The sequence below is a fragment of the Ascidiella aspersa genome, chromosome 4 (assembly GCF_963924565.1).
Source record: "Ascidiella aspersa chromosome 4, kaAscAspe10.2, whole genome shotgun sequence".
Lineage (NCBI taxonomy): Eukaryota > Metazoa > Chordata > Ascidiacea > Phlebobranchia > Ascidiidae > Ascidiella > Ascidiella aspersa.
The window spans coordinates 9,588,527-9,613,897 of NC_139450.1; the positions used below are offsets into that span (position 1 = coordinate 9,588,527).

At 37.9% G+C, this 25,371-nt stretch overlaps 1 protein-coding gene across 1 annotated transcript; it reads right to left on the reverse strand.

Moving 5' to 3' along the window:
- Positions 1-137: 137 nt before the first annotated feature.
- Positions 138-24,662, reverse strand: LOC146147068 (uncharacterized). Its single transcript, XM_083387912.1, has 21 exons — positions 24,568-24,662; positions 24,198-24,279; positions 23,402-23,456; positions 22,771-22,905; positions 22,289-22,498; positions 21,831-21,952; positions 20,745-20,903; positions 20,138-20,242; positions 19,304-19,406; positions 18,498-19,012; positions 18,053-18,159; positions 16,400-16,686; positions 16,153-16,298; positions 15,085-15,252; positions 14,569-14,631; positions 10,674-10,841; positions 9,417-9,568; positions 8,799-8,956; positions 7,677-7,816; positions 1,969-2,046; positions 138-830 (listed from the first exon to the last, which is right to left on the reverse strand). The coding sequence occupies exons 1-21, from the start codon at positions 24,660-24,662 to the stop codon at positions 768-770; spliced, it is 3,111 nt and encodes a 1,036-aa protein (XP_083244038.1). The 3' UTR covers positions 138-767.
- Positions 24,663-25,371: the final 709 nt, after the last annotated feature.

Genomic DNA, 25,371 nt, shown 5'->3' on the forward strand with positions numbered 1-25,371 from the left:
GTAGTATACAAAAGCGTTTGATTTATGTTTGCTTTTTATTCAGAATAAACGCAAAAAATAGAAAACAATTGGCAAGACGTCCACCATTCTTTAAAAGCAAGTGTTCGGCCGCCTACACGAAGAACAATTTCGGGAAGTAACGTTTCACACTCTTTATTTTCTTCCTCATTTTAAAACCAATGTTTTTTACCGATCACAGTTGGTACAACGGCAATACGAAAATTCGTGTGATGCGGCTTTAGCCAAGAGAGAATTATTGCACAGTGGATTAAAATAATAGTGAAAAGCCAGTAACCATTAGCTATGTTATGATTTTCTTCCAGAACGCATCGGAAACCAACTACAAAACGTTTCAAAGTAGAAATTTCATACAAAAACAAGCTTGGGTGTCAAATGATAAAGATGGGCAATGTGCATGTTTAAATGTGACAGCAGAATACTCTATGCCAAAGTTTGCAATTTCATACAGATCTTAATATATATATAATAGAATTCGCCAGCAAAGGCATCGTCAGCATATATTTATATGAATGAATTTATTATATGTATCTTTTAAGGTCTTTTATTCGCTTTTATTTATACCTGAATTGCTAGCTTTGCTAGAGTATTCCGCTGTTACTGATCAGAAATTAAGGTCGACATTATTCTTGCAAGGGTCAAGCTGATTTCCAATATCACATATTCGGGGCAAAATGTCGAAAGGTGCAACGGCTGACCCAACGCGTCGATTCCATTTGGTTGCTTTTCATGGCAATTGCTTCCAAACTTCAAGTGCCGGCGAAACCCACCACGTAAGCGGCCAAGTAGATTTTCTCCTTACTCAATCCGTCCTGCGAGATCAAAGTCGGTAATTAGGACAAAAATCTAAGGCTAAGCTATTGGGCTTGTTAAAATTTGCACGCCGAGGCCAATAAAAATGTCAAACGTTACCCTTCTCAATAGGGGTATTTGAAACTTTAAAATGCGGACTCTTTTTTATGGTAAAATTTTGATTTTTTAATTGGGCTGAACATTTTGGTTAAAAGTAGCAATCAAACAATTATAGGCGTTGTCAAGCTTAGAGTGCGTGAAAAGTACGATTACTTGCATGCTACAAAAATAGACGCGGTGCCGTAAAGTTTTGCAATCACAAGATCGCGATGACGGCAAAGCGCGGTATAACAACCGTCAACAAACATGTCGAACTGTAGCCTTATAGTTTATCAATAAACAACACGGACAAAAAAATACCCTATGGCTACTCAATTTAGACTAAACGCGTGGACAGAAATAGACTTCAGCGGGACGCATTTAGAAAAAGATTGCCCGGACATAGCCACGTTATGCTACATCATCGCCACTTTGAAACGGCGCTGATTCGGATAAAGTGAAATAACGCTGTGTTAAAGCAAAAGGGCAATTTCGCAGATTGTGAAGCGCACGACGGCGCTAAGAAACGCATCGGCTGCTCAGCAACCATCCTCTGTTGTGTGTTTAGCGAAAGGCAAAATAGTTTTGTTAGACAGCTATAGCAAGGGCTGCCTGCTGTAATTTTTAAAATGGAGTGCGTATAGGCGACGGGCCACACTGTCGCCGGTTTAAATGGCAAAGCAACACGGAATCCATAAAAAATTACAAACGAATTGCAGTAAAATTTTAATTTAAAGGTGTGACGGAAAATTGCAGCGGTCGGAATGCAAAAATCGCTGGCTGAGATTTCTTTCCATGCGGCCTACTTTGTAAATCTATATAGGCGCTCGAAATTGTGTCGTTTTTGCGCCCGGTCGGAATAAAGCAATTTTCCGTTAAGTACGTCTCGGCGACACGATTTGACCTCGTTGGAATGCCATTATACTGCCGCTCTATTTCGGAAGAAAAAAGAAGACGGCGACGTAGATATTTCAAGGGAGACGGGTAAAAAACGTAAAATGATCGGGTGAATTTTCGAATGCGGTTGTAAATTCGTTCACAAAAAACTTTCCCGCTTACCTGCGAAAGGAACAGTCGCAGCGAATTGCTGCCGTTTTTCCAAACCAGGTTGGTCATGAAGTGACAATACTTTTCCTCCTGCAAACACAAAGCTTGATTTCAAGTCGATTTACTTTCTTGATGTTAAAATGATTAAAAAAAATCCGAAACGTTCACAAATTCTAGCAATTTGTGGGATATGGTATTTATTTTACGTCTCACTACAACCTACTTTCTGTTGTTTGTCATCGATTTACAATAACAAGCCTAAGCTCTAAACATTAACGAGAGTAATGTTTTGATTGACCACACGTGTCTTCACGAATGCGGTGGCGACATTTAATGACGCTCAAAAACAAAGCATCACGTTTGAAATTGAAATTAAGGAAGGTGTAAAATACGCGGTCCAGCAACCAACGAACAGAAATGACGGGCGCAACAATAAGAAATCAAAGATAATGCAGATGGTTCGAACTATTGAGTGCGGTTTGGTTAACGCGGCGGCGTGGGCAGAATGGTAAGAACCGAAACTCGAAATGTCACAGCAGTGTTGTTAAAAACACGAAAACCGCTTTGAAGGCCAACTGATAATAATTGAACTCTGTGGTCAGCGGGGCGCTCAGATTTGAATTTAAAATTAGCGCAAAAATAAACGGACCCAAGAATGCGTGCAAGAATGTTTGGTTTGATGCGTCAATGGAAATTGGCGTCGGGAGGGAGTAAATATCACAACACAAACAAACAGGATGCTGATGGGATTGGCGAAAAGGCCGAGACATTTAATCAAGCGCGGTTTGCGGAGCCTGCGGCCTGCGACCGCTGCCAGCACACCTGTCATTCATTTGAGCGGTAAGCAGCATTACGCTTACGTGGAACATAGTCAAGGCCTATAAAAACAAGGGGCACTTTGCATCGAATAGGGTGAGAATGCGAAAATGCGAACGTCAATCGTGTCACAGACGAGGAATACTTAATATAATCGCCTCTTTTTTGCGGACGCCCTTCAAATTCTTCTAAGAATTCGCAGAATAAAGACAAGAAATAAGGAGGTTTGCTTTAATCGTTATAGAGCACACTATGAACAGGAAAAACAAAAAATGTTAAACCGTGTTGCATCGAAGACAAACACTGGGCGAGCCCTCTTGAATATAGAGCAGAATAACGGTCCGCGTCGACGAATAATAAATCGAGAGAGAAAATATGCAACAAAATCGGGACGAAGGGGTTAGATTGGAATTAATTTTACCATCCAACAAAATTCCCGATAAAAACATTACTGGCACGCCAACCAGCGAAGGTCAGCAAAATGAACAAGCAGACCAATTCCCAATTTGCCTTCTTTTGAAGCAAAATTATATGACCAAGATTTAAACCAGTTAAAAAAGTGTCAAATTACAACGGAGGGCAATATCTATTGGGGCACTAAAACTGAATATACCGTATTGGCTTATGAACGTCGCTTGCAAATTTTTTCACAAAAAAAATTAAAAAGAAAAAGTTTTCGCTATATTATTGCGTGGATTTTCGCCGACGCCTAATTCCAAGCAAATCGTTTCCAAGTGCGTTCGTTCAGTTTATTGCTCAATTATCCAACGTCGTCAAAGTCGCCAATCGCTGTCTGGCCAAAATCGTCCGGAATCGATCCGACTTCAAAACGGGCGCGAGCGTCAACAGGTTGCGAAAACATCAAGGCATTCAGGCGGCGCGTGCGGAGCGCAAAAGGCAATAAAAAAGCAAAAAAGTTAATACCATGCGACAAGTACATGGCCGAAAATCGTGACTCGGCACAGGGCCCGGCCCGCTTGTTGTGTTGACAAACAGGCAACAAGGCGGCTTCGCGGCGACTTAGGGCGGTTTTTCCGGCAACAGTCTGCGGCGTCGGCCGATCCCGTTCACTTGCCGCGCGTTTTCCGCCACAGGGCGCGCGCTTGACTTTCGCGAAAGCCAGTTCGTTGTTGAACTGCTTATAAGGCGACGCCGCCGTTGACCCGCGCTTATCCGATTTCAGCCGGGCTCAGGCGCTGCTAAGGCGAACGATCGGCGCTAGATTACACGTCACATCGCATCATCGCTATGGCTCTTATATCGGGCTGGAATTGCATGATGCATGAGGCATGCGTATTGCGATCGCTCGCTTATTTTACGAACCCCGAAAAGCTATTGGAAAGCGGCACGTGCGGGTGTAAATGCTTGAGGATTGAAAGTAGGTGTGAGTGCATTTAAAAGGAATGCCATGGCATACAGAAACCCTGCCCCGGAATACCTGCATTCGGTTTCTATTGGCGTCACCTAATGTTTTTATTGCGAAATAAGGGAATACATTTAGGTTGGTATAAAAAATTTGGTTCGAGATCGCAAATCGATCCGAAAGTAATTTAAAATTTAGATTTTGTTACGGCAAGGAGTCGTAAAAGGCGAGGACGCTAAAGAGTGAAAAGTATCTAACACAATTTCCGAGTAAAGGGGCCAAATATCACCGTTAAGAAAGGGTTGGTTGATATTGCTAATTCACATGTTAGTATCAACAATTGTAATGGAATCCAAAAAAGGCAAGAACACTAGAACAGAAAAATTGCTAAAACAGAAAACAAGCTGAACAAAGCGGATTATTTCACTTTTATAAACAGGTTGCTTGCACGAAAAAAAAACAGTGGATTTTTTTCAGAATTGGAAACAAGCTTCTTCTCAGTATCTGTATGGGTGTGCTCAGTGGATTAAGTACGATAACACGCAGACCCACAACATCACTGACTAAGCGACAAGGCGTCTTTCCACCCATCCGGTTAAACCCACAAAATCCCGAGCAACAACACCAAAGCATATAACTCGATTTTGACTTGCTCCGAAAAAAACGGAGACTCCTGGCAAAAACGGAAAAAAACATTCTGAATCATGCAAATGAATCAAGTAAATCAATCAAGTAAATCGCGTTTAACTCATTTCAAGGAGACTTAAAGCGGCGGCGGCGGCGACGGTTTCGCAGCAGCGGGATACAAATACGAAGCTACTGCCCGTCGCATCACGTGACGCATTTCACGGTCAAGGTCGTCAGCTAAAGAGACAGCGACATTATCGGACGCCAGATCGGTGCTGAGCGATTTCGGTGCCACGCGTCGCTTCTGTGGGTAACAAAGGTCGATTCGTTGCGACAACTTGACTGATTCGCAAAGCAATTCCAATCCATTTTTTTGTCGCTGGCCGCAAAACAACATGTTGTAAGGTGAATGCTGTTCATTTTGTTGCTGTTTATTGTCCCGGAAAGGCGTTATATACGTTTTTAAGTATAGCTTCATAAGCAAGAAAGAAGTTGTTCTTTCGGATTTTAAGATTTTAAACAGCGATAAACGTTATACGTGGCAATTTTTCCCTTGGGACAGCAATGTTAAATTTCAGTGAAAGTTCAAATATAAAAAGTTTTTATATAACGGAGTATTGCTCTTCCAGCAGTATATATAAGAGATCGACGTTTCGACGTGCTATACAGAACGTCTTCATCAGGATACTGACGTATCGTGCAAAACAGATAGCTTATTTCATAAAAAGTTTTTATTGATTTTTGCGTCTTATTGTCGCAATGAGTTCGATTGCTTGTTTCCATACAAAAAATCTTCTCTAACATACGATTTCAAAACAACTTTGAAAACACACTTTTAGAAATAGTTTTTGATAATCCTGTTCGACCTGAACTTTTAGAAGAAACCTGTGCAAAAACTACAATACAGCAAACGTCAACAAATCTTCAATTCTGTGCTTGATTAATTCATAAGGGCACTGCGTCACCATCAAGATCTCTTTAGAAATAAATCCATTTAACTAAACTCAATTAAAAGATCGACAAGTTAAATTCCGCCCTAATAGCAATCAAGCATGAAGCTAAAAATACAGAAAAGATAACGATTAACTTAATATGAAAAAATAACAGCGAGTATACTCGCTTTTATAGTAAAACAAACCATAAAAAACAGAAACTATCCTCTGTACAGTGTACAATTGTACAACCATGTATGGGTTAGCTTCTGTTTACATAATTAACACCCATCTGTCAAAAATGTATAAAATCTGAATGCCTTAAACAGTGTTCACACAACATTCAAGCTAGTCGTGATGACTATTTTGTTATGTAAAGATTGTTTGGTTCTGGAGTTTTTTTTGAAAAAGTAATGCAAAACCAAAATCGCACTGAATAACAATTCACACAAAAGGATTCCTTTTTTGTTGAAGATTTTTTTAGGTGTTTTAACTTGTAGGCAAAATATTGCAATCTCAAGCCATACAACTCATAGCATTAGCGGTAGTTTACAAATCAAACAATCTAAAATTAGAAGTACTGTGTTAAAATCGTGCAATTATTGGCTCACAGGTTAAATATGCCCGCAAGCTGGCTGTTGGTTTAGCGATTACGCAAGACTATAGTTGATGGTATCTGTCACCAACCAAACAACTATACGTAACGTAATACATTCGGGAAATTGTGCATTGTCGAGGCAACCACGAGGCTTCACAAATAGAAATCAGTCATTTTGTTTAGACCAGTGCTTCCCAACCTTTTTCAGTTCGCGATCCACTTTTAATGCAAGTTTATTGTGCGACTCACAATTAGATATGACCAAATGGTTTAGGAATAGTTTAAAATGCAACTTATTGCAAATAAGATTAACAGTTACATATAACCTGCATCTTTACCACCCGCGTACGTACTGGAATAGTTAATACATAATACAACAAGACACATCAAATTATTACGTATTTGTTACACTGTTGCATAAATGTTACAAATCATAATGCAATAATTTCCCGAACGAATACAAAACAGTAACATTTAGAAGTGCTTCGCCACCCACTGGTTTCGCCTATACCAAAGTACCCGAATGTGAGGGATGCGGTATGGGTGCCTTGCTCAAAACCACCACTACAGCTTTTATGCTGTGTTTGCAAAAAACGAATTTTCAGTAAGGGCACGTTCTCTTTTCACCAGAGCTCACGGCCAAAATAACATAGTGTATCTTCCAATGCCATAATTAAGGCCAAATTTACTGGAAAACAACCAATTATTTTTATTAAATTACCGAAACAAGTCAACACGCGTCTTCAAGTAGTGAACTGAAAACTAAGCAAATATGGCCTCTATACAAGACATTGGAAATGTGAAAATAATTAGGTTTCCCTCAGATCAGTGATCTTAAGTTAACCTATTGATAGTGGGTCAATGAAGTAGTTTCACCGCCTCGGTGAGCATCAGATAAAAATGCTGTAAGGTGTTAGAGACTTTCAACACTTTTAAAAAGGTCGGCAACTCTTGCCTGGCTTAACTCGCAAATATAAAAAAATTCGCTGGTGATATTGGATTGCACAATAAAGTCCTATTGCTTAAAGCTATACATTAACAGCATTATCATTTATACGCTGATATAGTTCAAACAACGCGGAAAAACAAAACGTCTTTAATGTTAGTCGACCGGTACATCAGCCAGCTTTCACAGCCAAACCATGGTATACGCGGGTACCTTCAAAAAGGCTATTACCGAACTCAGTTGGTTTCATCAGGATTATGGTGCAAGCGAGGCCAAGCTAGAAAAAACTAGGCTGCGGTGAGGTTCGAACTCACAGTCACGACCCCGTACCGGGGCCGTCGCTCTACCAAACGAACCATGGTGTTGAAACCAACATGCCTTAAAAAGAAATCAGCAAAACTTGACATCAATAGCAGGAGCAGCAACGCATCGACCTACCCCTCGTATCGGCATGATTGGCTCCATCACGGTGTTGTTCACGGTCACGGCGATCACATGACATGGACCTCGCAGACGGCATTTGAGGCTCAGGTTGTTGCCGATTAGACCGTGGACGGCGAACAGCATCAGACCTTGGTCTGTGATGGGAAAAAGAAAAGTTTGTCCCATGTTTTTTTCTAATTAACTTTGCAGGATAATAAGTTGGCGTGTATCTGTAATAAAGCGAATTGCAGACCGCATTGTCAATAGGGATGTCCGATAATAGCGGATCGTGGCCGATACCCGATACCAAGTGGTGGTGCAGGTTTACTGGGTTGTATTGGCGCCGATCTTAACTTGGGCATTTTAGTTAAAGTTTGTGGTTTAATGCAATGTTTTGTAATTAAATTAGTAAGTAGTGAATTAGTAATGGGAGGCAACTAAGTAATTAACGCTACATCCTGAAAACATTACATTGGGGCGTTTTGATGTCATCAATTTGGTTATTTTGCCATAGTAATGACGTCATTTGGTATTGGATCGGACGGCCGTAGTGTTTACTGCCCGAATTAAATACGAAGTATCGGACACACCGAACTGCCAGTAGCACATTCTGCAGGTGGTGTCGCACGTAATTCTAAAACTTGTTAACCACACATAAACTTAAGCTTAAACATTTGATCGCAATAATGTAACATTTAAAGTGAGAACGTTGGACTTGCATGACCCTACTGGCATGATGTGTCAACAAGGTTTTAAATTATTATCGGGATTTGTAGAGGATTTACAACGTCAGCTGAGGATTACAGGGACTTTTTATGGCGATTTGGTCGATTTAGGTAGAAAGGACTCATTCATTCACAACGTAATTGTGCGTCGCACTTTTCGTGTAAAGTACATCCATGAAGTCAACAGGCTGCTGTGAACTTTTGCGCAAAATTCCAAGTCAAAATAAAATTAGATTTGGCAAAGTAAAACTTGTGTTATAACAATTTCACCAAAATCTGTATTTTGTAAGGTTTAAGACCTCTCAGCGATTTGGTTTAACAACTATAATTTAAAACAAAGTCACAGCGATTTATTTTAACGTCACGTCACAAAACTCTAAATTCTATTCATCCAAAGCATTAGGACACTCACTAGGCGGAACGTTGCCGAGATTGCAGTGGAATGAGCAGCTTACGAGCGCCTGCTCACGAACGTTGTACGTTCGAAGCGGCATCACCGAGGGACCGTGTGAAGAGAGGCCAAGCTGCTGAAGGCTGTTCTGGATGCAAGCCTCCACAGTCGATTCGACCCTTCAATTAAAGGATATTGTAGTTGGTTTGCCCACCAGTAATCGAATATCGCTTTAATTTGAGTTTAGTGGGTATAATGCGAAACTATAGCATATATCAGACAAATAACTCACAGCATCTCACAAAAAGCCGGGCGATCTTAAAGGTACAATTAATATTAATTTTGGTGATTTTTCGAAAAAAAAAAGTTAAACTGATATTGCAATTTCTACAACCAAATTTACGCTATAAACGCATAGGGTCAAGTATTTTTTAACAACGAATGAACAAAACGAATCCCGGCGTATTTTAATTTTATCGTTGTTGAAGATATAAAACATGGCGTAGAACTTCGTAACACATACTATATGTATAGAAAGTTTCTCCAGCACACAACTTTTTATCGTAGGGAAGCAAATAAATAACGAAAAAATTAATGTAAATAAAGAACCCAAACAAATGTATGCAATCAACGGCGTACGTTTTTATATAGCTTTTAATGATGGCAACTGAAGGCTGGGACGGGCGGCTGTCAACTTGCGCAGCAGAGACACCTTGCGACGTCTTTAAACACGGATCGGCTCCCGCATGGAGGAGACAACGCACGATGTTCACGTGACCGTACTTGCACGCCTATTGGAAAGCAATTAGAACATAACTTCCTAGAGTTTTGCACATGCCATTAAATAAGGCCGATTCTTTGCTGCAAGGTCCATCGAATGGCCATACAAAGCAAGTCATTTTAAGGACCTAATATTTAAATACGACTGTACGATGCGATACCAAAATACGTCATTATAGGGATGTCAGAAACTTGTAATTTTATTCCGATACTTATAGTCGAAATTTCGGACAAAGGGTATCGTAAAATGACGTCATTACTGTGTTCACACTAGCAAATCAAAAGAAATTAAAACGGTTAAAGGCGTTTTTTTTTCAGTTCGACATCAATACTACCTTAGTATCGGGCGAATGCCGGTACTATCACTTGAAATCGGTATCAGCTCCGATCCGATATTATTGGATATCCCTAAATGTCATTAATAAGAACGAAAAAATAAACAATAGTTGGCTATATTAAAAGGTGGTATGTTTTCCAGGGTAGTTTGCCTTAACGTTCAGAAGTCCAGTTAACCTTGTTGGTTTTCGGAAAAATCTGCATTTAAACATAGATTCACTACGTTAAATCACAAACAATGCTCAAAGTGCTTGGATCCTTTTGGGACCGGATCGGCGATACCACCTTTATATCGGACAAGTAACCTAGTTTGCACAGGGCAGCGGTAAATGCCAACACGCTATCAAAGTTCCAAAATCTGTTAAATTTACTTTAAAAAAGGTATAGGAACTAAGCAGGTTGGAACCCGTAATTTATAGGTTAAAGGGGAATAGTGCAAACGTTACGTCATAAAATAAGTCCCGTAAGCCGATACTTTAAAGGTAGGACGACAAAGGCCTCCCCCTTGGATATTGCTAAACTTATATGAGACGCGCGGCGTGTTAATGACGGCAAGATTACTTACAATGGGCTAGAACAAAAACATTTGCATTTAATACGTCATTTGGACAAAAAATAAGCACAAGAGAATTGTCACAGGACAACCTAAAATAAACAAAAACAACCTAAAAGTAAGGGCGGCATAAAACTGGTTTAAAGAGTAGCAAGCGGCGCCGCGGTTGGCTTCCCTGGCATAGGGTATCTCTGGTCCTATATTATCGGGCATCTGTAACTACTTGCCTTGTACAGGGCGGTTTCGCCGTTTGGTGTCGTCTGTAGGTTGACGTAGGCTCCGTACATTAGCAGCACTCGCACAGTGACAGCGTGACCCTTCTCAGCGGCCAGCATAAGGGCGGTCTGGTTGCTTTTGGTGCGAGCATTCACCTTAGCACCGTGGTGGGCCAGCACCTGCGTGCAAGAAAGTTTGTTTCATTAATGCACCCAGGCTTTTAAATAAAGGTGATCGTGTGCCACAAAACACGATTTTTATTTGGGTGGCCGTTATTGGGAAACGTTTATGTAATGTTTTTTCGCCTGATTGTGGACCACTTTTTTGTAGTTTCATAAGACCGTGGACCACGAGCATCATAAATTATAAAACAAATCATGGAAAACTGCAACACTGGGCGTTGCGGCAATTGCGTAGTTATAAAAATGGGTGCAGCTAAATTGCAAAGATTTAAACAAAGTTCAATTGTATGATTCGGGAAACTGTTAACAGAAAATGTATAGGTTCTTCATCCTTTCTACCCGCGGAGTTTCTGTCCGTAAAGTTCTTAAGTTTATGTTTTTTCGCATATCACAGTTCACAAGTGTGTCATTGTTTGATTATGGCAAATGCTAGCAGTCCAAGGTTATTATGATTACAACATTACACTTAAATATGCATAACCTTTTTTTGGAGTGGGGCACTTAAACGCAATTTAAAAAAAATATTGCTTTTACATCATGGGAAGATACCGCAAAGCATTGTAAACCAGCATAAAAACAATCCAAACTAGACGGGGGTGCGGTTGTTGTATATTTTGTCAGGGGGTATATTGTCAGGGCTTAGTGTTTATTTTTATTTAGTTTTAATTTTTTTTTTAAATTGATTTTATTTATTTATTTTTTTTTTTTCAATTTTTTTTTTCATATTCATTTTTTAATTTTTATTTTTTATTTTTTTTGTGTGTTTTTTATTTTTTTTTTTTTATTTTTTTTTTTATTTAATATTTTTTTTATTTTACACTTTTTATTTTTTAATATTTTGTATTTTTCTATTGTGTATTTTATATTATATATTTCATATTTTGTTTTTCATTTTCCTTAACTTGTTTCTGCAAGCAAAAACAGATATGGGCCGAAAACTTCCCCACTTTGATGCGAAAGGGGTTCAAATATGGCGTAGTATTTGGGGAATGATCGAAACATATAGTTGATAAATAGAATTTGCGTAGATAATGTACATGGCCATTTTATTACATTTTGGCCAGAGCTTACGTGTTTGAAAACCAAATATTATCATTCTCCTCAAGACTTAAAATGGTTTAACGCCTATGGTTTGCAATACTTTTGCAAACTTTTACTCGGTAAATATTTACCATGGCTTGGTCCGAGCAATCACTGTTAAAACAGACTTTAAATCTGTAGTTTTAAACAATTTGAAACACACTATTATGTGCCTAATACGCAAACTATTAAATCGAAAGTTTTGCTAGTTGTTTAGGCCTGATATTGGTATGTTGGTTGGAGCAACATGCACAACAGGTGCTAACAGAGAGGCGTACAATGCCTTAAGATTTCGCATTTAAATTTGCGGCGGTAAATACACCCTATTGACACTTGATTATTAGGCGAAGCTTATCGCAAAGTAATTGGTCGCCCCAAAAAATGCTGACGCCGCATTTAAAGCAAGCATTATAAATGATTCGCCGATATTCTGCTTTGAACATCTCTACTCGCAATGCTTCCCTCCGTTAATTGTACGGTGGGTGAAACTTTATTCACGGCCTTACCTCTTTGTGTATTACCGCAACAATACGATGAAATACGATTTGGAGAATATTGCAAAAATCGTATTTGGAGAATATTTGCTATTTGCACCTGTATAGTATGTTACTCCAATCCAACATATCAACACACAATTTTAAGTTGTGTAGGCCTGGTGTTGATATGTTGGATTAGAGTTGCCACCAGATTTCGCATTTAAATTTGCGGCGCCTTTGATGCGAAAGGGGTTCAAATATGGCGTAGAATTTGGGGAATGATCGAAACATATATTTGATAAATAGAATTTACTTAGATAATGCATATGGCTATTTTATTAAATTTTGACCAGCTTACGTGTTTGAAAATCAAATATTATCATTCTCTTAAAGATTAAAAATGGTTTAACGCCTATGGTTTGCTATACTTTTGCAAACTTTCACTAGGTAATTTTTTACCATAGCTTGGTCCGAGCAATCACTGTTAAAACAGGCTTTAAATCTGTCGTTTCAAACAATATGAAAAACACTATTACGTGCCTAATACGCAAACTATTAAATCGAAAGTTTTGCTAGATAAGTTTAGGCCTGATGTTGGTATGCTGGTTGGAGCAAGATGCACAACAGGTGCTAAAAGAGAGGCGTAGATTGCCTTAAGATTTCGCATTTAAACTTGCGGCGGTAAATACACCCTATTGACACTTAATTATTAGGCGAAGCTTATCGCGAAGTAATTGGTCGCCCCAAAAAATGCTGACGCCGCATTTAAAGCAAGCATTATAAATGTGTCGCCGATATTCTGCCTTGAACATCCCTACTCGAAATGCTTCCCTCCGTTAATTGTACGGTGGGTGAAACTTTATTCACGGCCTTACCTCTTTGTGTATTACCGCGACAATACGATGAAATACGATTTGGAGAATATTGGAAACATCGTATTTGGAGAATATTTGCTATTTGCACCTGTTCTGTATGTTACTCCAATCCAACATATCTACACACAATTATAAGTTGTGTATAATAATATAATAACTTATGGCTTTGAAGCGAAGGGGGTTCAAATATGGCGTAGATTTTGGCAAATGATCGAAACATACATTTGATCAATAAAAATTTACGTAGATAATGCTTACGGCCATGTTATCACATTTTGGTCAGCTAGCATGTTTAAAAAGTCAATATTTTCATTCTCTCTAAATGATTTAACGTCTATGGTTTGCTATACTTTTTCCAACTTTTACTGTGTAAATTTTTACCATGCCTTGGTCTGAGCAATCACTGTTGAAACAGAGTTTAAATCTGTAGTTTTGAGCAATATGCAAACGCGTTTATGTGCCTAATAAGCCACGTTTTATATTGAAAGTTTTGCCAATTTAAATCCAATAAACGCAAGATTTATTTATTTATGACGCCATGTTATGACGTAGCTTTGTAACGTCGTTGTTAAGAATGCGTTAAACTTAAGCTTTTTGTTGTTGCGGCCCTTGTATAATTATATTTGCTTAGACCTGGTGTTGATATGTTTGAATGGTGCAACAATTACAACATGTGCTAACAGAGATGTGTACACTGCCTGTAGGATTCGCATTTAAATTTGCGGTGGTAAAATATTTTGTGTTGTAAGAGCAATAGGTTTTTTTACTTAGAGAGGCCTCTTTATGAAAGGCAAGTCGCATGTGCATAGTTTTACTAGGCAAGCCACTTCCAACACAAATGTTGCACGCGCGGGACAATAGGGCGCAGCAGGGATGCCAGCAGCCGCCTCGTCGCGACGCGAGCTGGACAAAGCAAGCGAATATGAACGAATTCTGTATGAAAGTTTTTCTGCTGCTAGATGGCTGTCGTTAGCTACAAAGTGCTAAAACGCAATATTTCAGGTTTTTACCCCCCAAGCAAAGGCCCCTGGGAGTGCAGCCTCATAAACTTTTACAAAGCACCTACATACCACTCTACGCCATGTCTGAAAATTTGAAGGTTCTACGATGTCTACTTTTTCTATAAAGCTTCGGACAAAAGTCGGTCTGAAACAAACCATAGGAAACCATAGGAAACCAAAAAAGAATAACGGCAAAAACAAGATATGTCCCGAAAATAAATTTTCGGCCCATATAAATATTCGTTCCACCTCCCTCTTATGTGTAGAGCAATGCAATTGCGCCAAACCTTACCTTCACGACTTCACTGAAGCCTGATAGGGATGCGAACATGAGCTGGGTGAGCCACATCGAATCCTTAATAACAGAGAAATTTAGGTGTTATATATTTTACTATTTTTAAGACAGACAATAGAGTGCCGCGGTTAATCTGCCAATACGAAGATACGGCTTATATTTATTAAATTCGAACTTATTTATGTCATTGTTTCGTCTTACAAAGGAATTCAGTAAACATTTGTTATTCATATTTGGGTCGCCGCGAAAAAAAATTAAGAAACATCGTATTTGTTTCTAGTCTTTTTTTTTCAATGTAGAAAATAGCAAGACAACCAAAGAAGTATTACCCCGTTTAAGGATTAATTATAGCAGTGATTCGTGATTTTACTCTTAGATAAGTAACTAACTAGTTTAAACTATTTCAAAGCGTGTGAAAAAAGGCGCAAAAATTAAGATTAAAAAAGGTGGGCGGCAGTAAATTGCGTCTACAGGTAAAGGATACAATCTGCAGACGCACGAGGAGGCGCTCACCTGGTGTTCGAGGTTGTAGAGGTGCTTCTTGGACTTGAGCACCTCGTACACCATCTCGTAGTTGTTGGAGCGGATAAACTGGCGGAACTCAGAGTTGGAACACTCGCGCTCCAGACGGCAAGGGGGATCCCCTGCCTCGTGATGCTGCTCGATCTCTTTAGGAGTGATCTGGGTCGAAAGGAAAGCGTAACAACTTTATGCACTTCAAGCAGGGCTATTAAACTATTTTTACCATAGGTCCAGTTACAAAAGTTCAAAATTTGCTTAGGTTTTACAACTCTTTTACAACTCTCGTGAAATAATTTACAATAATACAAAATGTAATACGGTATAATTTAGATATGTCCTTCGCTTCAACTGAGAATTCTGTATTGTCCGATACTATAGAAAGGGGTTTTCAACGAACAGCAGCAATTGTTTGCCAAGAAAAAATCAAATCGCATTGCTGAGTAAATACTCGCGGTCCGTCAGTTGAGTAGCCCCAACTTAAAGCAAAGCGTGTCTTACCAAGAGGGATTTAAACGCTATAGGAAACCTAAGGGTGCATTTAAACGATAAGTTCTAAAATCAATGATAGTTTTTTTTAAATGCTATGTGGGAATCTATAGATCGGTGGAAATAACAAGAAAATCACCTTGAACAAATTAAAAATACCTTGCTCCATTTTTTTTAACTTGTCAGCCAACACCCATCCGGACATTTTAACTTTTAATGTGACAGGTCTGTGTCGACTGTTTGCTCGGTTACTTGGGACAAAACAAAAAACTTGGGACAAAACAAAAAATACAAGGTGTCTTTGAAAACACTTTTTTGTGTAACATGTGCTTAATTTCCACGAATCGTGTTTCGCCTAGCCTGCAATTGAAACAACTTCGCTGTAATGGAATTTAATTTAATTGTAAAATTGTTCTTCCGAGAAACGTACGCTTTTGTCCGAGTAAGATTACGCGATTTTGTTGGACATTTAAAACTAAAAAAGGCCCAAGAGTTGACCAACATTAGCACGATGGTCCTGCTGAGGAAAAAAATCGCTTTTTGAGTGAGTGAAGAGAAGCTTGAAGCACTAACCTCGTCCAGCGTGAAGTTGACCTTAATCTTGAGGAACTCGGTCATATCGTCCAGGATTTTCCCGGATTGCTGCTGGCCACCCTTCTTAGATTTAGTCTCGTTTTCATCCTCATCGTTTTCTGGAGGAGTGGCGACGCTTGAGGAGTCTGGAAGACGTTTAAAAACAATCTAAGCTTTACAAGCTGGTTGGGCACCGCAAGCCAAAAAAGGTTACAAAACACTGCAATAAAAGGACACGAGCGCTCACCAGGGTTTTTAGACTTGGTCGTTTGCTGCTTAGGGTCGCGAACCGCGTCAGCGCCAAACTCCTGCTCAAGGCTCTCAAACATCGAAAGGGCACTCGTCGTATTTGAAGCAAGGGTGGTAGGGGTCGTCGAGCGAGTGGGGGTCGGGGTGGACAGCGGGGTGGGGCTGGTGACGTGGGGCGACTTTGGGAGCGGGCTGCTGTCGGCCTTTTTAGCCGCATTCGCCGATTTTTCGGCGTCTTTGTCATTTCTGTCCTTTTCGGTTGCGATTAGAGAGTCGTTTGATTGGCTGCGCAATTTAAAATAAGGTTTTCGTAAAAAAGGAGTTTTGTTTACCCTAGATTAGTGTTTTTTTATACGCTAGGCCTAAACAAACATTTCGGTCATCCGGAAAAGTTAAATTAACTCGGTCTAAATTCATTATAAATAAATAATACCTTAATACAGCATGGTGATAAACTTAACGAGTTACAAGTCGGCTGTTATTAAGTTTAGGAAGGCACATTTCCTTCTAAAACAAAGATTTCTAGAACAGTGGTTTCAAGACTGGGCGTCGCAAGAAGTTGTCGAAAAATTGACCAAAAAACAAACAATATAAACCGAAAATTTAGGAGTTAAGGAGCTAGAACGACCACCTATACAATTGTGGAAATTACATTAGCTTCAGTAATCAAGCCATGTTAATGACGTCACCATTGCACTTGATTTTAATCAATGACTTATGCATAGCCCCAGTCTAATGGTCTTGCCTAATATAAATAAGAACGGCATTCATAGGAACGGTGGACTTACTACTGAGGACGAATTTTATGACAGTTGATTCAAAGTGAAACGAGATAATACAAGTTTTATTTTACAACTTTACGCAAGGTCAATTTTACATTGTTACGTGATTGCACAGCGCATATCTCCACTTGGGTAATCCGAAAATTCTTACTCAAGTTTAAAACAATCTGTCAAGAAATGTAAACATTTTGCTGAATTGCAAGTAAATACGATATGGTTTATGTGAAATCTGAGGGTCGCGTAGGGTTGTCGAAAACTGTATAAGGGGTCGCGACAACATCAAGTTTGGGAACCAATGTTCTAGAAAATACTAGCTCGCCGTGAGATTTAAACTGAATACTTTTTATACTTGACAGAATTTTATTCTGTTTGGTGACTGCTTTAGTAACTATATAGGCCTATGAAATAAACTGATCGATATTACTAGCCACTTGAGCAATAAATTGCACTATAGTGCAGTGCTTCCCAACCAGTTGGTAGCGAAGCTATTTCAGGTGGGTCACGAAGCATTTCTAAATGTAACAGTTTTCTGTTAGATCGGAAAATTATTGCATTATCATTACGTAACATTTTTGCAACAATGCATCAAACACGTCTTGAACTGATAATATCGAATATGCAAGAACAAGTTTCGCATTCATAGTAAATTGCATGTATATAAATTGCTTCTTTTCTCAATAATATGCTTTTCGTCCATTTGGTCATGTCTCATTGTGGGTCGCACATTAAAACTTGCAATAAAACTGGGTCGCGAACTGTAAAAGGTTGGGAAGCACTGCACATAGTGTGACGGTAGCGGTCCCTGTTTTTTTAAAGAAAGCGCGGTGGGCGGCCTTAATATATTTTAGTGCGCGCAAAAGACCGGTTACCTTGCTCTAAAGGAGCGCCTTGACTTGTCCTTGAGCCGGGGAGAGAGCGATGGAAGGTTGTCGAGTCCTTGCAGCAAAAGTGAAAAGGCATCGGGAGTAGACGGAACCTGTATAGGTTAAGAAGAAAGCAATGGTAAACATCGTTTGCGATTTTGTCTATCAATGCTAGACTCTGTGGCGTGTTGAGCTCGACATTTATACAGTTTAAATTGGGAGGTCTCAACTCTTTAAAAGAGATATTATTAAAATTATTTATCCAGCTAGCACAACAGTGTTATTTAATTAAGTTTAGGGGTGTTTTTACCAATCATAACATAACACCTTCCAAACAGGAAGAAGAATTGCTTCAGAAAAACTTCAACAGAAGCTACGAGGAACGGAGCCACGAAATCCACTCTATTCATAAAAGTAATACGAAATCGGACAAAGTCGCGGTGACGCTCACCTCAATTTCTTTTACATCTGGGCTTGGTTCCTTTACTGGCGGAGAGGCAGGTCGCATTTTCGACAAGACTGCTTCCTTCACACTGTTGCTGTTGCTGCTGGTAACTGAACTGCTGGGGCTGGGAGCTGTACTGCTCGTGCTGGTAAGTGTACTGCTGAGGCTGGTAACTGTACTGCTGGTGCTGGTGCTGCTGCTTTGCAGCATAGTTTTGGCTGGGGCGTCTGTTAGCGTCCGAGCCTCGGTATTTTCTTCCGCTGACATTAATACGTCATCCGCTCGGACCATGTCGTCATCAGCCCGGAATGTGTCGTCATCAGATAGCACGATGTCGTCATCAGGTTGCACTATATCGTCATTGTCTTTGCCGAATCTGACGTCAGACGAGCGAGCTCTTTCGACCGACGGCCGTTTCGGCTCGGTTGGCTTTGACACGATGGGATCGTCAGCAATTTCGGAAAATTCGTCAAAAAGGCCGGCATTTCGCTGCGTTGGCGCGCTCTTCTTTTGTTCTTTATCTTGATAAATAGGTAAAAATCAGGATTTGACAAAAAACGCCAGGACAGGTAAAATAAACGCACGTTGCAAAACCAGACGTCCATATATGCAAAATATAAAGCAACGCACTGTCACTTACTAAATTGAAGACATTTTCATTATATTTTATTGAGCACACACTTTTATTTTTTTTTAATTGTGCTTTGAAACAGAAATTAAATTGTGCTTTAAAACAGAAAGGTCCCCACATTGGCACACGTAAAGCTACACAATACGATTAGTTTTCACAGATTGGAAAATGTAACACTTACTGCTGTCTGTCGAAGCCCTGGACTGTTCGCCTACGCTTGTATTGATTTGCGGTAAAGGCTTTAGAATCGTCGAGGACGATTCCAATGCTTTTAAGGCCTTTTCCTGAATTTTTAAATCGACTCCAGTTAAACTTCAGCATAAAATTTGTACAACATTTTTAAAGTTTCGCGAGAATATAAAGTAATTCTGGCTTACTCAAGTTTGTTTAAAACAGCGGTTACCAACCAGGGGTTAACAGACCCCAAGGGGTATGTAACAAGGATTCAGGGTACTCGAGTCCCTCGAAAACCGACTAACTTAAATGTATTAAGTATTTGGTTAAAAGTTGTGATTTTTTGTATTTTTGTTGATAGAGTTCAACCTTCACCAAACGAACCGGTTGTAATTGTTAGGTGGAAGAACAGTGTGTTGGCCACCCCTGTGCTATTGTATTATTATTAAGACGCTCTTTCGGCAATTTTGTTTCGGTCATAATAACAACGTAAACTCAGCCATGCAAGGACTATTGTTGAAGTCGCCCCTTTGGGAATGTTCAATAGCAGTGATATGAAACGAACAAGTTTGTTTAAAGTATCATTTAATGTATAAGAAACCTTTATTTAATCTGACCAAAATATAGCGTTTAACGAACACTAGTATGAATTATGTAAGCATATAGTTGTTGGTTAGGTAGTCTTGAAAAAACTTAGCAGTCCGCAAGCTTAAAAAATCTGTAAAATGAGTCGGCGACTAAAAAAGGTTGTGAACCACTGGTTTAAAATATAAATCAAATAACTCTTTTAAGAAATGCTGCTTATTCGCACAAGAATAAAAGTGATGGTATTGAACTTCACCTTGGTGTAGACCGCTGTGATCTTGGATGTTTTTCCTACCGCTGATTTCGCTTCTTTGCTTTTAGAATTCTGTCGCTTCAACTGCTCTTCAATATAATCGAGAACCTAACAGAAAATAACATGTAGCGCTGCTATTAAATACTATTTAAAAGTGTTAAATGCCATTTATAACTTAAATTTCAAGTGTTACTGGTTTATTTTTCGTTTTTATAATACAATTTATATTACAAACCCGGTGCTGACTCTTGGGTGATACGCGGGCAAACTTGTTTACGTTCCCTATTGTTCAATAAGGTGAACATTACTTTTTCATTTTTTCGTGTTGTTTTGCCAGGTTATATTTGTACATGCTTTTCTCTGTAATTTTAGCTAACAGTATTTTCACATTTGCAATACGCCGTAGACAGTTTAGTTTATACATTACAAATAGTTATACTACTGGAACGACAGTTTTAATTACGATCCATTCCACTATTTGTATTGACCTATGTCAACCAATTTGTAAGCAGAGAGGCTTATTGAAGCCAAAGTTTATACTTAATGCACAAGAATGTTGTATGTATTATTCAAATTCGTTATAGTATAAAAGTGCAAAGCTCCTGCTTACCGGGCTGGACATATCCGGTTCAGGATCTTTGCTTTCATCCATGTCTAGTTCGAGAAAGAGATCTTGTGGCTTCTTCTTTGCTGAGTCTTCCTTTGTTTCTTGTGGCTGACGTTTAGAGGAAAGGTCCTCTTCGTCACTTGTGTCTTTCGTGATGTCAGACTAAATGATTTGTTGTAATACAGTTTACCAATAAATATATACAAACCAAACAAGTATAAGCTCTATAAAAATAGCATTAAATACTTGACTTTAACGGTTACGTGTCTAAAGATATTGCCAAACTAATAAGAGAAATTGTTTAAATATATTTATATACATGATACAGCAAAACGTTTCTTCTATAAGGTTAACCTTAAAAATAAAATACGAATTTAAAATTACTTAAGCTTGATTTGAATCTGCAAGACTTACAATAAACTGTTAAAAAAGCTTTTTTGTCATTGCTTAGTAGTTCTGTTCTACGTAACATTAATACACAAAGTTTCGAATTTTAACTACATTGAACAAGATTAAACAATATTTATACATATTACTTTATTCATTTTAACCATGCAAAAATTCGCATCACATAATTTCTTGATAAGATCATCCTCAACACAGACTGTCTTAATTGCCTGTACAAAATAAGTAACAATTACTTTTTAATGCATCAAGCCTGATTTATCCAATATTATGTTAAAGCCAACTGAATCAATGGGCACTGTCAGACTCGCACTAAACTAACTGTTAAGCTGTAAAATACATATTCTTTATGAAGTACTAATAGTCTAAACAAAAACACAGTTGGACATTACTCTGCCACTGGATTGCCAGAATAAATCATACTTTGGGTAAATAACTTAAAATAAAGAAATCAGGCAAACCCAGTACTTATTGTGTTACTAAGAATGAAAATTGTGTTAAATTCATATCTCTGTAGTACACATGTGTAAGCTATTTCCACTAAAGTTTGTATAGACTGTTATCCCTTGAAGTTTAGGAAAAATGAAGACACTTTTATTTTATGAATTAATGTAACTGAGTTATTTAGAACCTTTAATTTATCCCAATAGCTTATTATACTAGGTTAATCCTAATGAGGTATACAAAAAAAAGATGTTCAATCAATAGTATAATTACATTTGAGTTTTCATCTTGCACATTTGATGATGAATTGCTTATTTTTCTTTCATTTGTCGTTTGCTTTTTCCGACCTTTTCCTCTTTTGCCTTTAAAAATAAAATAGAAAACAAATAAACGTGTTGGATTTAACAGAGATGTAAAAATTACTTTTCTGGTCTATGCTAAACATGTGTTCAATTTCGCAATGAAAGGAAACTTTACACAAAAAAATTAACAAAACAGTAGCTAAATTTATAGGTTTAAAAAGTAAGTTAATAATGTTATATGCTAAAGCAGAAATTACTACCATTGCATAGCTTTATTTACCTAATACAAAACAATGCACTGAGAGAATATCACAACCTCATGAGATCTGATCAGCACAATTGGCCAGCCTCAATAGTAATACAATAATAAAGACACAAAATATTAATATAATATACTTGTGGTTTGGTGGGTGACGTTAAATCTTTCGACGGGTACTCTTCTGCGCTTCACTTTTGAGTACAGGTCGCCCGAGAAGACGTCAATCTTGCCACTTTCCAAATCCTGCCAGAACGGGTCTTTGACTTGTGGCTCTTCAGAGCTGGTGCTACTTGCGCTGTCACTCTCACTGCCAGAAGATTTTTCAACCTTTTTTGGCTTTGGATTTCCTGCCAATTTAGTTTATGCAATTAATAGTGAATTGAATTTTTAAATTAAAAACTGAAAAGGTATACGGCTAAAAACACTACACTTTGAAGAGATAGCTGCCATATTGAACATAAGCATGTCATTTTTTTCCAGTGAAACACAACTGCTCAAATGTAATAATTTTCTTTCAAAATTATTTCCAGTAAATTATTAAAACGATAGTAAATTCAGTTACTGTTGACCAGAGGACCCACAGAATTGGTCCCTATTAAACAATTATGCATTTATTTACTTGAGACGTTTGACCTTCCTCTTCCCCGACCTCTACCGCGACCTCTGCCCCTTCCGCCTCTTGATGATTTCTCCGAAGGTTTTGAAATGTCTTTAGATTTAGACGTTTTGTTTTCAGTCCTTTTTCCAAAATTTTCTACATAGATGTGTGTTACTTTTTTAAGTAAAATTAGGCTTTTGTCTTCAACAAAAAAATATTACTTTTGTTACTGCTACAATTTTGTTATTATTAATCGCTTAAATGTTGTTTTGTTTATTAGAAATTCTATGAGTGATTTTAATTTCACAAGTAGTAAAAAAAAACTTAAAATACATTATAACCATCTTCATATTTAAAATACAGAGGTAGTTCAACAGGTGTACATCTGTTAAAAATCCTAATATGGAAAAACAAAAATGAAACCAAAAAATTGTGAAAGAAGAAATTAATAAACAAGATAAAACAAATAAGAATACAATTTTTTATGATTCACATTTAAAACTTTAACAAAAAACAAAATTAACTTTGTTATTTAGAAAAATGTTTCAAACGCATGTTGTTAATTTAGGAAATATAATTTGCAAAAACACAGTAAGCCAAAATAAGGATTTCTAGGTAATGCATTTGGTCAGTACACTGCAATAAAACTTACCATCATCAGATGATGTTAACAATTTGGGTTTGTTTATTTTCTCCGCTATGTATGCCTGCAAAACAAAATGAACTTAGTATTGCATTTTTTACCAAAGTGCTAAATGTTGGTGTGCAGAGAGTTTTTGTACACCCGCTCTGGTATTTGACTAAGTTACACTTACAATTAATGTGCAAATTCCAGTCAAAAAAATATATAATAAAGACAGAACTGCAGTAGTACACTTAAGGTTTAAAAATGTGCAAAACTATTCTTAATGGAAAAAACACCCAAAAATGTAAGAAGCACCTACAAATGTGCAAGCTCCAGTGGATAAAAATTTTGCATTTTAATACACCTTTCTGTGTTAGTAAGCATTTTGTAATGGATGGAATTAGGTTAGGCACTTATGATGCTTTTACAACAATCATATTAACAGTTAAAGTAACTTTAGGCAACATTGCTTTAAATTTAAAACTTTGTAATTATGTAGAAAAAGAACATTGGAACAGTATATACGGATCTGTTCATAAGTTTAATGGTGAAAATAACGGCCCAAATAGACATTAAAAGCGACATGCTTTATTTTCAAACATTTCGGCAATTTCTAATGCCATCATCAGTCATATGAAGGCCACATCGGTTGCACCCGTTTATACACACTTTGGTCGCACCAAGAAATGATAAGAATGATAAAAAAGTGCGAAACAAGCGTCGCAAAAAGATAGAGAACATTATTAAAGGTAATTTTTACATGTTTATATAATTTGGAAATCTGTAGCAATAGAATATAAATTGTCGTAATAAACTTTTTTACATTTAAAAGATCCTCGCAGCTTAGCAAATTGTCTCTGGGTTCCCATGTATCTGAATCTGATCCATATCCTTTCCAATGAACCCTATAAATAGCATACAATGTGTATTAAAACAATAACAAAGCAAACTCTTAATTATCAACTAGTTGTTTTTCTTTACTATACACACAGTAATAACTGTTTACATTTCAGCTTTAATGTAATTTAAACAAGAAATGCCACTTATTTTGAACGATCTAAAACTGCTACAGCAGATTAGTTACATAGTTTACTTAAATTTTTATGTTTGATTGTCATAAATATTTGAAATAATATTTAATTACCAAACTGCGAAGAAAACACTTCCAAATAACATTAGAGTTTTATTCAAACCTGTAATATGTTTCACCATTGGCACTTGGCATAGCGATGTGATCTATGATCTTTTCAACCTCGTAAACATCCTCTTCAGATCCAGAGTCCTCCATTTTGGATATCAGTGGTTGATCGAAGGCAACTCAAGTATGTTTACAAAAAATAATGTGCGGAACACTAATAACAAGGTCGGGATTAAACAACTAAATATAACGTTTTATCAACATAACAGGATTAAATACTCTTCAGTAATTTTTAAGACAATGGACAGCATGACTTGGCAGCATTAGATTGAAAACTCTATATTGAAAACTTTATTGCAAAATTGGTGCTGCAGACCTCAGCTGATAAATTATCCTGTCAGTAAAGTTGCACGGCTGTAATTAAGGTAATGCTATAAAAACTTTTCCACAAAATGCACAGTTAAGGGTTAAACTGAAGACCAAACTTTCGCCAGTCTGTATACTAACTGTCATTTTGACAATTCATCTTGTATATGCAGCCTAATTTATAAGTTGCCTATTCAAGGCCAGGCCAGTTTGCATTCAATTGTATGCAAATGCAAGTGTAATTTTAAGTAGAACTGCAGATGAAATAGACCGGGCTCGAACAAAAAATATGCATCGGCGAAATGTGCGCCGAATGTGCACCAAACGTGCATCAGCGAAATGTGTACATCGCGCAAACGTGCAATCTATGTGCCCCGAATGTGAAATGTGCACGGAATGTGCATTAGAACTTTATGTGCAGCTGGTCTAGAATCATATAACAACAAATATTATTTGTGTTAGGTTGCGTCTTAGGTGTTAGCGTTCCACAAAT